General features: G+C 46.1%; 3 protein-coding genes across 4 annotated transcripts; 2 read left to right on the forward strand and 1 right to left on the reverse strand.

Moving 5' to 3' along the window:
* Window positions 1-1681: 1681 nt before the first annotated feature.
* LOC109749585 (early nodulin-like protein 9) lies at window positions 1682-3467 on the forward strand. Its single transcript, XM_020308532.4, has 2 exons — window positions 1682-2184; window positions 2839-3467. The coding sequence occupies exons 1-2, from the start codon at window positions 1764-1766 to the stop codon at window positions 3267-3269; spliced, it is 852 nt and encodes a 283-aa protein (XP_020164121.2). The 5' UTR covers window positions 1682-1763; the 3' UTR covers window positions 3270-3467.
* A 2297-nt stretch (window positions 3468-5764) lies between these two features.
* On the forward strand, window positions 5765-10687 carry LOC109749586 (homeobox-leucine zipper protein TF1). 2 transcript variants are annotated; one of them, XM_020308533.4, is made up of 12 exons: window positions 5765-5913; window positions 7008-7147; window positions 7232-7349; window positions 7525-7710; window positions 7951-8292; window positions 8372-8473; window positions 8646-8840; window positions 8938-9103; window positions 9197-9456; window positions 9546-9647; window positions 9749-10164; window positions 10257-10687. In XM_020308533.4, exons 1-11 carry the CDS (start codon window positions 5878-5880, stop codon window positions 10151-10153), a joined length of 2052 nt encoding a protein of 683 aa, XP_020164122.1. In that variant the 5' UTR covers window positions 5765-5877; the 3' UTR covers window positions 10154-10164; window positions 10257-10687. The 2 variants fall into 2 exon arrangements, with proteins under 2 accessions (XP_020164122.1, XP_040260227.1); XM_040404293.3 differs by having other exon boundaries at window positions 10263-10687.
* A 1579-nt stretch (window positions 10688-12266) lies between these two features.
* LOC109749580 (pentatricopeptide repeat-containing protein At1g69290) lies at window positions 12267-14889 on the reverse strand. Its single transcript, XM_020308524.4, has one exon. The coding sequence runs from the start codon at window positions 14789-14791 to the stop codon at window positions 12776-12778; it is 2016 nt and encodes a 671-aa protein (XP_020164113.1). The 5' UTR covers window positions 14792-14889; the 3' UTR covers window positions 12267-12775.
* Window positions 14890-16611: the final 1722 nt, after the last annotated feature.

Below are 16611 nucleotides of genomic sequence, written 5' to 3' on the forward strand. Positions count from 1 at the left end.
CATGCTTATGTTAATTGTCTTCTTGATGGTGGTTGAAGTCGACCATCCAATATATACTAACTTTGGAGGAAGATTATTACTGCTGGTGAACCGGCTGGTTGCGGAGGTAGGAACATGACAGTGCCTATCTCCCTTCAGTCTGGATCATTGCACCATGGGGTAAAATAGAGACCACTTACATGCTGCGTCTACGGGGACCTTTTTCCTCTTAATCACTATTTGCTTTTTTTCATTCTATCACTATTTGTTTACCAGAGTGGGGAAGAAAGGTGTTGCCGTATTTGATACGGGGTTGTCGCTGTATGCACGTATCTATATCGGCTCTGCCCACAAATAGAAATATGCAAAGTGGCTTAGGAATCCAACGTAGCATTGTGTTTAGGCACCACTGTAGATGCACACTAGTGGGGAATCCATACTCCCCGGGAATGTTTTAATCTTATTGATTTTGACACCCTTGTTTACAATCCTTGTTACTAAATTCCATTTCAATATTTTACTTTTATGCTCGCTACACCATTTTCACCATATCACTACTGCTGTGGATTTCTTTCAACTTGCAGACATAGCTATTAAACCTTCAAGAGACCAAAGATTGATTCATGTGCTCCCTGTGGGATCGATACTCTTACATCGAAAAGGCTACAACTAACCCCTGTGCACCTGCAGGACATCAACCACTGCGCGTAGTTACCGGCGAGGAGATCAAGGGTAACTGGGACATGCCAATGGATGTCAATCGTCTGGAGGACCAACAAGGGGAGGGGAGACACAGGCGACGTAAGGGCAGCGGCACCAGCAGGCAGGAGAGCAGGTGGTGGTGCAATGGCGACAGGAACGTCGGGACCGCCATCAGCAGGAGAGCGAGGGGAGTCAGAGGTATCGCCCATAGCGACGGAAGTGGGATCGTCGATCGGTGCAAAGGGACTGGTCTGGTCAGGGGTATCTGGTACCATGATAGAAGGAGAAGAACTATGGGAATCAACATAGCTCGATTAGCTCTACGGCTGAGGATATATACAGTTTACAAAGTGATCGTATGCCATTACCAGGACAGATCGTGGGCTATCGTCGTGCCTACTTCTTACGTGACTAGATTATATGGCGCGTACACTGTCTATACAAAGTGTATACTACGTATATTCTAACAAGGAGGTCTCGCCACATATAACCCTAGCGGATTCAGACCGAACGAAAAAGGTCACTCCGGGAGTTCCCTCATACTACCTCCTTTTCCGGTTTACAAGGCTTGCACCTATAATTAGATCTATAATTTAACCTACATAAGATGAGTTGTATAGTCTAAAAATTATATCATTAGAAAATAGACGATTTAATGTCCTAATGATATGTTTTTTGTGATATATAATTTGTATTATGTTGGTCTATTTGTCAACCTAAAAATACGTTCAAGCCTTATATAAATCGAAAAAGTGGTAGTAGCGAACCTTTTGTTGGCTCCAAGGCCGGCGTAGATCGAACGTCAGATCGATACTGAGGGTTCCAAAAAGAAAACTAAGTCGGTCGAGGCACACTGCACAGACCTCTCCTGAAAAGGCGTGAATCCTCTCTTCTTTCTGAGAAAAGTGATCGTGAACTTGTTGCGTCGGAAAGAAAAGAAGGAGAAGCCGTGAACTAGCTCCCAAGGCACGAATATTGCACAGCACGTAGGAAGGGAAGCATCAAGCATAGCTTCCAAAAGCTCTCATGGCAACAGAAAAAGAAGGTGGGAACCGAAAAGCGAGCTCAAGCTCGTTCACATCATGGACGTCCAGCGGAAATATGCCTCTCCCCGGCGGTCACGTCCCCTAACTTTCACGAAAAGAACAGCCTGCGTCATTCTAAGGCACACGAAAAGAACATTCGCTCGATCACAATCACTCCGCACGCACGCATTATATATAACCGTCTCGATCGATCGAGCAGAAACAACAGCCTTGATCGTTCGTCAATCACCAGCAAACCCACACCAACGAAAAACTCGAGTTTCCCGCGGCGCGATGGCACGGGTGCAGCAGGTTTTGGCGTGCCTGGCGCTGGCCATGTCCGTGTGCATGCCCGCCGCGTCCGCGTTCGTGTTCAAGGCCGGGGGCACGGGCGAGTGGCGCGTGCCGGGCAACGGCAACGCCGCCTCTTACAACACGTGGGCCGAGCACACCCGCTTCCGCGTCGGCGACGCAATAGGCAAGTCACACCCACTATTATTACCACTCCTAATCTAATCTCATCGACTAATGCGTGCATATCCGTGGACGGGGGCTCCGCCTCTCGCCCGGATACCGCGCATTACTCATAGCACCGATCGACGGCACACTGCACTAATGCATGGGTATCCGTCCACACGCGTATATTTGGTGATATATCTCAGTATCTGCACAAAGGCTGTGCATTAATCAGCATATATATTTCGGCGTCGGATGCAACTCACTGGCAAGATATATCTGCATTAAGCATTAATCAGCATGTATCTGCACAAACGCGTTTGCTTTCGGCGCCGCACGCGTTACTTAAAGATTTTGTATATATTTTCTTTTGTTCAACCTGTAACGGCTATCTCTACGGCTTCAAGATAGAAGTGACGACGGTCTCCCTATCTCGAACGCACTGGCAAGGTGGACCGGCGAAGGCGCCTCCCCGGCCGCAGCCTCGTTTGTCCGCATCGAGCATGCGGCAAATGACCAAACTAGACACCCGGCTGTGTCAATATTACCACCGCTGCCACTTGATTAGCACTAACTAATGAAGCCGTAACAACATGGCATTAATTAATCACTCTCCATTTGCACTGTGCAGTAGTAAAGCTAACCGAATTTTAACCGCGTCTGTGCATGCATGCAGCGTTCACGTACCAGCCCGGCAGCGACTCGGTGCTCATCGTCGACAAGAAGGCGTACGATGCCTGCGACACCGGCTCGCCGGTGGACACCTTCTCCGACGGCAACACCGTCTTCACCTTCACCGTCTCCGGCCCCTTCTACTTCATCAGCGGCAACAAAGACAACTGCAACCGCGGCGAGAAGCTGGTCGTCGTCGTCATGGGCCCCCGCGCCGCCACCAACGGCACCTCCACGCACGCGGGGGCGCTGTCCCCCTCGCCGGCTGCCGACAACGGCGGCCAGTTCTCGCCGCCATCCCCGCCCCCTCCCTTCGGCATCAACATCTCGCCCACGGGGAACCCCGACCAGCAGAACGCCGCGGCCGGCAAGGCGGCAGGCATTGCCGGCACGGCCGCGCTCATCATCGGGACCATGCTCTACTCGCTTGTTTGAATAATCACGCCTTTGTTTTTACTGTCCAGATTATGTACCATTGGTTTGATTAAGCTTGTTCTTAATACTATGTTGTATCAACATTTCATGTAAACTGTGTGGCTGAACCATTGCAATTGATCTATAATATGTAAATGCTGGTACTTTTTTTTTACCATTGACAAAATGATGAAATACAAAGATGATTATGTGTATTGAAAATAATAATGATCATTGTGATATAACAAGTGTATACAATACCGCAAAATCATCATATTGTGCAACTAACCCTAGAAAACACCGCGACTTATCGGTCCACATTTAAGCATGTCAATATATATGACACATGACGGCTGTGTTTGTACAAGTATTTTTTTCACAATAAATTTGTATAAGTAAATATATAGTATGATCCAATATAGAATTTTCAAAAAACAACACGCTTGGTTTTACAGCGTAGCCCAAATAGATGGCACTTTTCCGATCAAAGCCACGCACTAAATAAAAGTCATTGTAGCATACCTCGCAGAAATATTTGTGACATGCTATATTTGACATTGCATGATTGATGTGAATATTACGACTTCCTTAAATTATAACCCAATTAGTACGGCACTTTGCATAGTACTCTTAGCGACTAGCCCAAATGCAAGAAAATTTTCATATGCATCTTTGTTAGCCCCCGGGCCCTTCCTACTCTCCCTCCCTCCCCCGGCCACCCGGGCCCCTCCTCTGCACCCCACATTAGCTTCTTCTGAATCCCCCATCGCAGGCCCCGCACTGGCCTCCCTCCGACTCACCCCTCGGCCTCCACTCCCCCTTCCTGCCCCTCTCCTGTGGCCCACATTAGCCCCGTCCGAATCCCTCATCCCAAGCCCCACACAGACCACCCTCCGAATCACCCCTCGGCCTCTGCTCCCCTTTCCCGCCCCCAGCCCCTGCGGCCCACATTGCCACCGTCTGAATGTCCCATCCCAAGCCCCACACTGACCTCCCTCTGAGTCACCCCTCGGCCTCCGCTCCCCCTTCCCGCCCCCACCCCCCACGGCCCACATTAGCCCCGTCTGAATGCCCCATCCCAAGCCCCACACTGACCCACCTCCGAATCACCCCTCGGCCTCCGCTCACCCTTCCCGCCCATCCCCTACGGCCCACATTAGCCCCGTTTGAATCCCCCGGTCCAAGCCCCACAGTGACCTCGCCCCTCAGCCTTCCCCACCCCCTTCCCGGCCCCTCTGTAGCCCACATTAGCCCCATCCAAATCCCCCCTCCCCACCGACCTCGCACGTCGACGGCGCGCCCACACTGGGACAACCCCAATAACTTTCTAATATCGTTGTGCTATGGTGGCCGGGCGCAACTCTATCATATCATAGCCATGCTAATTTGAATTAAAATTATAACAAAGTAGGACTATGGTATCATCAATAAATCTAGATTTATCAATGCAAGTTTATTTGTGTACCATAGCAGGCCACAATCAAAATTTCTATTATCAAAGGGTTATAATTAAGTACATAAATATGTGGTGTCATTATCAATATAACGCGCATATCACCTTTTTCCTTTGCTTGATCAATTTGGGTATTTTGATTGAACATATAATCTCCTTCTATAACCTCGCATGTCATGTGCACACGATTTTCCCACTCAGGCGTGAGTGTAAACACGGGCCAGAGGTTTAGGATAGTGGAAAGTGATTTATGTAAACCATCTTCTATTGCAAATAAGGATGTTATCCTATGGGTGAAGTGGGACTGGCTAATTATTCCCTAATTGTTATATTCAATAAGTGTGTCTACATTAGTTTACTTTTATTGACTACAAAGTTTGCTTTTGTTAACCATTGCATCTCACCATTCACAAATCTATGTGTTGAAGGTCAAATGGATGTTCATGAAATAATAGAATGTACCCCGCCTTGTGTGCCTTTAATGTGCAATATATCCTTAGAACTCCTAAAATCTACTACATATGTCCTGGTTACTAGTCCTCTTGTTTGGGTCATATTTTGACCATGATTTTAACTAATAAGATATAAGTTATACGTAGAAAAAATATATCATTGCGAACTACATTTAAATATGAATCCGACATTATATTTTTTATGACAACATTTTGCTAGTCTAATACGTGGTCAAATTTTGACCCAAAATATGATGGGGACTAATAAACCCAGAGGTAGTAACCATCAAGGCTATTTTCGTCCTTTTTGCTTACCCTGCCCACTCCCCCACCCTGTATTTTAATGAGGTAGGGGTATATTTGGAAACAATTAATTGTTTTCCTCATATTATATCTCATGCAAGGCTGTGCAATTATAAGCACACTAATTTATTGTACAAAAATTAAACCAAAAGATTTCCATATATTTGCTTTATTTAGGAGCATTGTATTAGCTACTCTTTTTTACAGGCGTTAATAGCTACTGGAGCAAAAAAAAAGTGCACAGGCCAGGGGTAAGGCCCATATGGATGGCTATATATAGGTGGCACAGACAAGGGGAAACAACACATCGGTGCTCTACATTCGAGTGAAGTAGACACTAGAGAAATTTATAGGGCGTGGATAGATTCTGATTTGGTCGCTAGATCAACTTGGTGAGGGCGTCCGATCTTTCGAGCCCAAGATGACTGGCAATCATGGTGGGCGTAGAAGAAAGGCGGTATAATTGTTTCCCTCATCTCTAATACTAGTTGAAAGTTTTCTTGCATGCTTTCTTGCTACCCCAAAGAGTTGTAACATGTCTTGTTCTTAGAAAAATTATCTAACGAAATATGAGGGCTTGAATTTCTTAGGGGATGTTGAAATATATCTTGCAAATCCTCCGTCTAGTTTCGCAGAAGTGCTACCTCGGATTGTCTGTTATTGTACTTTACATCAACTCGGACATGTTTTTCATATATCTACATAATATGAATGAAGTTTTTCTGGCTAGAGGTGCAACCCGCTCATTACAGCAAATAACCATCATCTGTTTTGACATGCATTTGTATTCTAATCCAGGTTCTTCGTGTTCATGATTTTTTTTTTCTGAGAATCGTTCATGTAACCAGTTCACTAATTATGTAAATTCCTTGATCCAGTCATCAAGGTTATCATAGCACACTCGTTGTTCTAACAAGTTCTTAATCAAAAGCTTTTCCATGGGAGACACTTTACAGATCTGGTGATCTACATGCACGGAATGGAAAAGGCGGTACATAAAAATTACATCCAAACATAAGGGTGTATCTTGTCGGCACCCTTTGCAATTATTTGCCCATATATTGCAGTACTGAAGAAACAACAAATCAATAATATTCATCCTCAAAAAAATTGGGCAATTAATTTGCCTGTCCAGTATCGTGCTTTGCTTGTGTTTTCCTTGCATCGTTCACCGTGCTCCCTACGAGCCAAAGTCCACTTCATTCTTTTGTTTTTGCCTTTATGCAAGGATGAAAAGGGTGTGGGTAGATACTAGAGTCTAGATGCACTATGCATGCGTTGCAGATGTTTTCAAACATAAAGACGTGTTTGTATACACGTATGTCCGGAGCTTGGACCCACTTGCTCTGTTAAGATTAGCGGTACTGTAGAGCATATTTCATGGTGCTGTGCCACCTGAAAATTCCAAGGCAATTCAAAGCATGATGGGCCCCACATAGGACAAAATCCCCAGGAAATACTAATTGGCATCTTCCAAATTTACTTTTCAAGCTATTTGATATTTACAGCAGAGCGTAATTTTTTTGCCATTTTGAATGTGGCATGCCACAGCCACAACAGGGCCGTCCAGCACGCGACGATGCCGTGGACATATCACAAAGCAACTCCGATGGACAAGATGGCGCCGAGGGGTCACAGCCCAAGAGGCGCCTGCAGAGGCTCACCCCCCAGCAAACCCAAGTGCTTGAAGGGTACGGTTCCCACCAAAGAATTTGGTTTAATGAATTTAACACCTCGCCCTCATTTTTTTTCATTTTCCTCGCTTGAATGCACAGGTTTTTCGGCATATGTGCGCACCCTGACGAGAATCAAAGGATGGGGATGAGCGAGTCGACAGGTCTTACGATGCAGCAAGTCAAGTTTTGGTTTCAGAACAAAAGGACACATATGAAGGTCTGTTCTAAAACACTTCGACTTGTGGAATCTCCACAGTTGGTCAATACTGTACATTGTCATATCTTCACATCATTAGCTACAGACTTACTGCATGGAGCACAGTAGGATCTGACATGCAAAAGGCTTATGGTGGTAATCGTTCTAACTGCTTGTTCCATGACACAAATTGCAGCATGTGACTGGAAAAGAAGAGACCTACAGGATGAAAGCGCAGAATGAGATGCTGAGGGAGGAAAACAAGAGGCTTGCATCGGCAGCTAACACTTCATTTTGCCCCTCCTGCGTTGCTTTACCAGGACTGAATCCCTCTGGGGAGGTGCAGACGCTAAGGCAGGAAAATGAGCAACTGAAGCAACAGGTAAATAAAACCTATAAACAAGCCCTTCTAGCATTTTCAATCAGCTCAACTCTCTCTAAACTTTGAAACATTTGGCAGAGTCTCTTCCAGTTTTAGTATCTTAAAAAGCAATGCTAGACGTACCTATATTTGAAGTAACTTTGGTGGAACTATTGTAGCACCAAGTTGCCAAGTCTTACAAAGACTGCATCTCGAGTTAATTTTCCGATTTACACTGATGTCGTATTCTTCGTTTGGCAGCTTTCGCAGCTGCGTGCTGAAGCGCATCCAAGTTCAAGCCGTCCTTTTCAACTTGACCCATCCACAGAGAATATCACTGGAAGAGAGAATGACATGGATGCGATTGCTGAACTCGCTCAAAGTGCAATGCACGAGTTTGTGGTTCTGTCCGAAGCCGGTGGACCTCTGTGGATGCCTGTCCCTGGTGGTTCCTTCGACGTGCTGAACAATATGGCTTATGCTCAAACATTTGGCGCAAGAAGCAGTGCAAATGTAATACTAGGATTCATGACCGAGGCTACTCGTGCTGATGACATGGTCATGATGGACGCCAAACGGATTGTGGACTATATCATGGATTCTGTAAGTTGCCTATAAATCTTGTCATCGATGATATTTCAAGTCACACACACAATTTGATCCCATTGTTCAATGACTGCAGGAGTGCTACACATCTTTCTGTCCTGGACTTGTGACCAGTGCAAATACCACCAAGGTTTACAAGTGGCCTACTAGTGCAGGCTACAATGGGGCTATGCATTTGGTATGTATGCTTTTCTTTCTATATGTTTTAGCCAAGAGATGTTTGGCATGAGTATCCAAAAAAATTACAAAATTATATGACTTACGAAAACAAGCATATCCTGAGGAGAAATCAGTTTGCCTCGTTACTCACAGTTTGTTTGCCTTCTTTCCTGTTTGCTTGAAAACAATAGGTGACCGTCGAGACGGTGTTCGCATCACCACTGGTGCCATCTAGGAAATGCACATTCGTGAGGTGCTGCAGGGATATGCAAAATGGGACAGTGATCATCGTTGACGTGTCTTTGGACAACGGTGACGGCACCGTCAAATGCCACAAAATGCCATCAGGAGTACTGGTTCGGAGCCTGAATTCCGACGCCAGCCAGGTATGGTAAAGAAGACTTGAGTAGTAAAATGAATTTCTACCAGTATGATATCGGCACCTTACCCAGTGTTTGTTTCGCTCCGAAACCTTCTTGGCAGGTCACTGTCATAGAGCATGTCCAAGTGAATGATACTGGTCTTCACGAGCTCTACCGCCCAACCTTGAGCGGACTGATGTTCGGAGCTAGGCGCTGGGTGTCGAGCATCGTGCGACAGAGCGCACGCCTGAGAGACCTCTTCATTGTCAGCAAAAGCGCCTCGAACGGTGATTAGCTAGAACCTGCAAATATTCAGTCCTGAAACTCTGTAACTGAACATATCCTGAGAAACAAACAAGTTATCTATTCGTTTGTTTCAGGCAACACAAATGGGAGGAAGACCCTCATGAAGATAGCGGACGGCCTGCTCGCGGACTACGCCAGCGGCATCGCCGCGGTCCCTGGGAGCGGATGGACCATTCTGCGTGGCGCCGGCACGGAAGACGACATCAGGATCACGTACAGGAAGAACAACGACGACAGCAACAACGCCGTCGTGTCGGTGTGCGCGTCGTTCCATCTGCCGGTGCCGCTCAAGGTGACGTTTGATCTGCTCAGGAACAACCTGTTACGCCCAAAGGTATGCACCCATGTTATGTTTGGCATGTGCATTTCTCCTCTCTCGGCGGCTAGCCATGTATGTACTCATGCTATGTTTTACTCACACAGTGGGATGTGCTGGTGAACGGTAATTCGGTGAGGGAGGAAGTCGCTGTTTGCAAAGGCGTAGCAGCAGGAATTGATGATGTTGTCTCCATACTGCATCTCAAGGTACCAAACACATCCAACTTCAGCTCCTCCAAGAACCACCACTTTCTCCTCCAGTAATCTTGCATCTCACTCGACTAACTCGAGTATGCATACTTATGAAGGATCCGCCCACCGGGGAGAACAGGGACAACATCATGATCCTCCAGAACAGCGGCTACGACGTGTCGGGCGCGTTCATGGTCTACTGCCCAGTCAACATCCAACTGATGAACGAGATCATGATCCCTAGCGACACAGCGCAGAGCAACAAGGTGTCCCTCTACCCCACCGGCTTCCACCTCCTCCCCGTCGAGGACACTGCCCTTGGCCTCGGCGAGGGTGGAGCAACTCTTGTGACCGTGGGGTTCCAGATTATGCTCAAGCTCGCTCGTGGCACCGGCCTGTATCCTAGGTCCGCGTCCACGGCCGTCGGTCTGATGGCAGAAAACATTGCTACCATCAAGAAGACTCTGACCAACAGCCACCCCATCTTCTATAGGAGGCAGCCCCCCAACAATCTCATCTAGAATGTACCCAGGTAATTCTGGTTCCTGTTAAACTCCACTAGTCCTCAGTCCTCACCTATCTAGTTCCCGGTAATTTGGTGATGACGGCCTGTTATTTGCACAGGGGCAGAAAGGGGAGAAGCGATGCTGGTGCAAGTCTGTCAAACTGCATTTCGATCTCCTGGCGTTACTGCAATATACCCCCTCCGTTTCATAATAAGTGTCATGGTTTTAGTTGAAATTTGAACTAAAACCACGACACTTACTATGGAACCGAGGGAGTATATTGTTATATTTACTTTACTACTTGCGACTTTCTATTTACAATAAAAGAACCTGTAATAATGGTTTAAGAACTAGACTTGTCTTTATTGAGAAAAGAACCTGGCCTATGTATGGTCAGGTTTTCTTTACTCTCTGCAACTTTCAGCTTATAGTAAAAACTTGTGTTGTAATAATGGTTCAACAACTAGACCTGTTGTTGTTGTTGTTCTTGTTGTTGTTGTTGATGTTGTTATAAAAACTTGTTTTAATAATATGTTCATGAAATTCTTATTGACATGTTAAAACATCAGTTCAGTGAATGTGTTGGATTTTCAAAAGAACATGATACAGATCCAGCATAATGGTTCTCTTTCGGTTACTACAGACTAAGGCTTAGGTTTTCATATAGCAACATAAAAGAAAACCCTGCACGATAGCACATTGTTACTACCATTGCATGCATCAGATAAGATATACCACCAGTTCAATAAATTGGAGGGCTGAAGCAAGTCACCGTCTATTTTAAGGCGGGCACCAAGTGTATCACATAATATTTGCATGTACTCCACCAATAAAGCTGCCAGCATTTCTGTATTCTTCAAAGTCTCGTACATCTGCAGCTCCCCAAAGGATAGCAAGTGATTTTTCAGGAAATATATATATACATCCATATTTATGTATATATAGGTTCTGGCCTTGTCACAAGATTCACAAATCCGTATATAAAGATCATGGATGTAAGATTTGGCATGGTAGCTTGAGGGAGAGAAAGATGGGTTAATCAATGAAGAATATAATGGAAACTCATTGACATTCACGGAGCAGTTGATCATGTCCTTTTGTAGGCATGAAGCGTTGTTTTGCAACTGATTTAGCAAATGGCTGTAAAGTGCTTACTTACATTTACTCTTTAGCTCTTCTGTAAATTTTTGGATTTGGGTCCTACTTGACAAAGCAAAAGTTAAACATTAGGTGTTAATAACAGAAATGTATAAGCTCATTGCACTCACTTGTCAGGAAGGGTTATCTTCTAAGGTGAAGACTTATTAATAACTTGAACACCCGTTTATGTTATGTGCACTGTATTCCTTCTTTTCTACAATTGTGCCTGGTACTATAGGTGTATTTCGTGTGAAACTGCTCCGAGTCAACATTATCCTTAAAAGATCCAACATTAGCGAAGCAATAGAAATTGTGATGACCTCAAGCATACAATTAAGGGGATATTCATTATTCAATATCAGAATAGTACAGAACAGTGCAGTAGGTAATCCTACAAAATGTTTGCTTAGCACAGCTTCAACGTGGCATAGTGGAGAGTGCCCCTTCTTTCGAGTTAAACAGTTCAAATGGATGCCATTTTATAACCTAATTTGCCTTTTATTTGATGGGTGTTGGTTTTAAACCCCACTTTTCCTGTTGATTTGGCATTGCATGATACTGTTTTAGGGTTTTGAGAACCTTTAACTACACAAAGTTGGCATACAGCTCCCCTGCTAGATGTACTATAGAGAAATCCTAATCTCACAAGTTCTACTGCTGACCCGTATATGCTTCACATTTCAGTTTTAGAATAAACTCAAATTTTAATATTGTGGTGTTTTGTCAACTCTGGCAACTTCAAGTTTGAATAATCACCATTTTAGTATCAGGTTGTTTAACTAATTCTGATTTCAGGTAGTTATTCCTGCCTTCACCTTTCCCGTTTTCCGCACTAAGGGAGACCCCAGTTCTCAATTGCACCACAGTCCATACTTTATATAACTATTTTAGGCAGGAGGCTCAATAACAGACTTGAAATAACAAAGCTCGCTTCCATGTAACAGTAAGCAGGAGTGAAAACTTTTCAGCGGACCGAACGAACATAAACTTTTCAGAAAATATCATAGTTTTATATCCGCAGCAGTAATGCATTCGATGAGAAGCATTTCAGGAGAAACTTGTTATTCAGTAACTTAAGAATTTTACATGGGATTTGGAGGTTAACAGGCTAGTTAAAGAAGTAGTACAAAGTCAAGTTAGCCAGTAAAGTAAAATATCTGTACCTAGAAACAGAATAATAGGACAAAAATGCACCAGCTTCCCTAACCTTGTTGCAAACTTATCAGTGATCACATATTGGCATATCGCCTACACTTGTTCATCTCTGAAGGTTTGCTGCTTGCTACAGCTTCAAAATTATTTGGAATGTCATCTCACACAAGCATGTGTGATCAAATTCAGTGAGGAATCACATGATAGGTTGCAATCTTATGAATTAAGACCAGCTCAGTTCTTTAACATGATCAGAGCTTCCATTTTCCTAAAGTTGCGCTTTCTCAGCTTCGCCACTTTGAACTGCCACAAATTTAGCGAGGAATCGCATGATAGGTTAAAATGTTATGAGTTAAGACCCGCCCAGTTCTTGAACGCGATCAGAGCTTCCATTTTCCTAAAGTTGCGCTTTCTCAGCTTCGCCACTTTTAGCTTCTTGTGGGTTTCCATGAAGGCTTGTTTGTGCCTCCACTTATCTACAAATATTTTCAACTCTTGTGCCTTCTCAATCACCTGCATTGCCATATCAAAAAATCCACCCTTGACCAAAGCATGCAGAAAGGCATCAATCAACTCGTGGTTAAAATCAGCCCCCTTCCTCCTCACTTCTGTCCATAGTATGAGCACATTAAAGTACTTCTCTGCTGAGAGATACCCATTGATAAGTGAGAGGTATGTCTGATTGTTTGGTTCATATAACAGGAATAGCATCCTTCGGTATGTTCTTCGAGCATCCTCTAACCTCCCAACCTTGCAAAAGGCATGTATTATAGAGTTCCAATCATGTGTAGCAATCTCTATTCTCGGGTCATCAACCACTGCGTCCAAGAATGATGCCATGAGCTCAGGCCGGTTGTTCTCCGTCAAGCCTGTCATTATAGTAAGATAGCTTGTCCTAAGATCTGGTAGCCTCGCCTCCCTCATATCTTTGAAAAGTGCAAATGCAGACTGGAAATCATGGGCTGTCATGGAAGCATCAATAAGAGCATCATAACTGCCAGCATCAAGCTGTAGCCCTGCTGCGCTAATCTCCGCCACAAGCTGTGCAGCCTCTGCAGTCTTCTGCTCCTTGCAATATGCTTTCAAGATTGGGGTGTATATAGCTAGTCCCACAGAAGCTCCTTGAGCAGTCATTTCATCAAGTATGTTATGAGCCTTGTTCAATAGACCAAGTCCGACACAAGCATTGACAATCCCAAACCCAACAGAATCATCAACTACCAGCAATTGATGTGCCGACTCAATCTCTTGTGCTTGGAAGATCAACTGAGCCAATTCCCTGATCCTTGCATTGTCAACAAAGCATTGTGCGACCTCGGTATAGCACCCATCATCAAATGGATTGCCATCCCCAACTCTTCTCTCCTCCACCGCACGAAGTATGATCGACGAAACAGACTCAAAGCTGCAAGACTTCAAATACCCACTCACTAAATTCTTGAAAAATCCTTTCTTGCTGAAGCCCAGAGCTTCCAGCAACTTATCGAGCTCATCGACCCGGCTTGGAACAGATCTCCACGCATACAAGAAGGCAAGATGTCCAAAGCTCTCCACGTCTGGCGACACCCCGACAGCTGGCATAATCTCCAAGACCTTCTCAGCATCCGTGACTGAGCCGAGCCTGCGGCAGCATCCATCAAGAACAGCATTGCAGGCAGCGAGATCAGGCCGCATGACCACTGCCACAGACGGAGACTTCTCCTCCGCCATGAGCTTGCAGGCCTCTTCAAACACCTTCAAGAAGGCCGCAAAGGAGCCCGTGTCAGCGCGGGTGAGCTCTATCAGCGGAAGGCCCCAGGCAGAGAAAGCCGGCAGGCGGCGCCCGCAGCCGAGGAGAGCACGCGCGAGGGCCAGCGCCGGGGCCGCGGAGCCCGAGGCGGCGAGGGAGGAGAAGAGGGCCTCCAGCGCGGCCTCCGGGAGGGGGGAGGCATGGGGGCTCTTCTCCAGCAGGAAGACGGCGGCGGCAAAGGCGCGCTTGAGGCCGAGGCGGTGGTTGTCCGCGACGAGGTGGGATACGAGGGCCGCCGCGGCGGGAGGCGACGGCGAGAGGGAGGCCGCCGCCAGGGACTTGAACACGAGCCACGCGTCGTCCGAGCGGCCCTCGGCGGCGGCGGCGAGCAGGCTTTCTTCGAGCGCGCCGGCGTCCGCGACGGGCAGGGTTTTGGGCGCGGGGCCCGGAGCGGGGGGTGACGGCGGCGGCGGCGGCGGTTGGGGCCTGGGGCGCGGCGCGAAGATGTTGGGCTGGAGGAAGGAGTAGACGGTGGGGATCTCGTGGGTTCCGGAGGAGGAGGAAGAGGAGGGCCTCGCGCTTAGGGGCGGAGAGAGCAGGCGCCGGAGGCGGACGGAGAGGAGGGCGCGCATCGGCGGAGAGGTTTTGCCGTTGAGGTGTTCGAGCGTTTGCCAAGGAAGCCAGCGAAGTTGCAGCCTTGCAGCTCGCGTGGGATTGCCGTGGGATTTTTACATTAAAACTCTTTTTGGAGTCAGTTTTACAAGAAGAAAGTGTTGAACACTCAGATGGACAATTTATTTTCGGAAAAATCTAATGGACGAACGGCAGGTTTTTAGCATGGAGCCCAAACGCATCGCGCGCTGTTCAATTGTAATTGGATGGACCCGATTTAGCGAGAGGAAAAAACCACTCGTCCCCCATCGTTTCTCCTTGCATGCTCTGAGAAAATCATCCGTCCGACTCTCCTTCTCCCCGCATGACCGAGTAAACCGCAGGTCCAACCATTGAATCATCGATTTTTCGCTCGAAACACGTAAGCACGTAAACAAAACCAGTAAAATACAATAACACCGGGCGGAAAACGGAATTATCTTAGAAGGGTAGTACGCTACACTTTGCCCCTAGTCATCCAAGCCCACACGAATTATAGTCATTTGTAGAAACAATTGACCAGGTGTCCTTTTTTAAGAGGGAGACTGACTCCTGATTTGTTGAAACTAAAGGAAATATGCCCTAGAGGCAATAATAAAGTTATTATTTATTTCCTTATTTCATGATAAATGTTTATTATTCATGCTAGAATTGTATTAACCGGAAACATAATACTTGTGTGAATACATAGACAAACAGAGTGTCACTAATATGCCCCTACTTGACTAGCTCGTTGATCAAACATGGTTATGTTTCCTAGCCATAGACATGAGTTGTCATTTGATTAACGGGATCACATCATTAGGAGAATGATGTGATTGACTTGACCCATTCCGTTAGCTTAGCACTCGATCGTTTAGTGTATTGCTATTGCTTTCTTCATGACTTATACATGTTCCTATGACTATGAGATTATGCAACTCCCGTTTACCGGAGGAACACTTTGTGTGCTACCAAACCTCGCAACGTAACTTGGTGATTATAAAGGTGCTCTACAGGTTTCTCCAAAGGTACTTGTTGGGTTGGCGTATTTCGAGATTAGGATTTGTCACTCCGATTGTCGGAGAGGTATCTCTGGGCCCACTCGGTAATGCACATCACTTAAGCCTTGCAAGCATTGCAACTAATGAGTTAGTTGCGGGATGATGTATTACGGAACGAGTAAAGAGACTTGCCGGTAACGAGATTGAACTAGGTATTGAGATACCGACGATCGAATCTCGGGCAAGTAACATACCGATGACAAAGGGAACAATGTATGTTGTTATGCGGTTTGACCGATAAAGATCTTCGTAGAATATGTAGGAGCCAATATGAGCATCCCGGTTCCGCTATTGGTTATTGACCGGAGACGTGTCTCGGTCATGTCTACATTATTCTCGAACCCGTAGGGTCCGCACGCTTAAAGTTCGATGACGGTTATATTATGAGTTTATGTGTTTTGATGTACCGAAGGTAGTTCGGAGTCCCGGATGAGATCGGGGACATGACGAGGAGTCTCGAAATGGTCGATACGTAAAGGTCGATATATTGGACGACTATATTCGGACATCGGAAAGGTTTCGAGTGATTCAGGTATTTTTCGGAGTACCGGAGAGTTACGGGAATTCGCCGGGGAGTATATGGGCCTTATTGGGCTTTAGGGGAAAGAGAGAGGAGAGGCTGCCCCCCCCCCCCAAGGCCTAGTCCGAATTGGACTAGGGGGAGGGGCTGCGCCCCCTCCTTCCTTCTCTTCTCTCTCCCCTTTCCTTGACTCTTACTCCTACTACTTGGAAGGGGGGAATCCTACTCCCGGTGGGAG

This window comes from Aegilops tauschii, chromosome 3, assembly GCF_002575655.3.
Source record: "Aegilops tauschii subsp. strangulata cultivar AL8/78 chromosome 3, Aet v6.0, whole genome shotgun sequence".
Taxonomy (NCBI): domain Eukaryota; kingdom Viridiplantae; phylum Streptophyta; class Magnoliopsida; order Poales; family Poaceae; genus Aegilops; species Aegilops tauschii.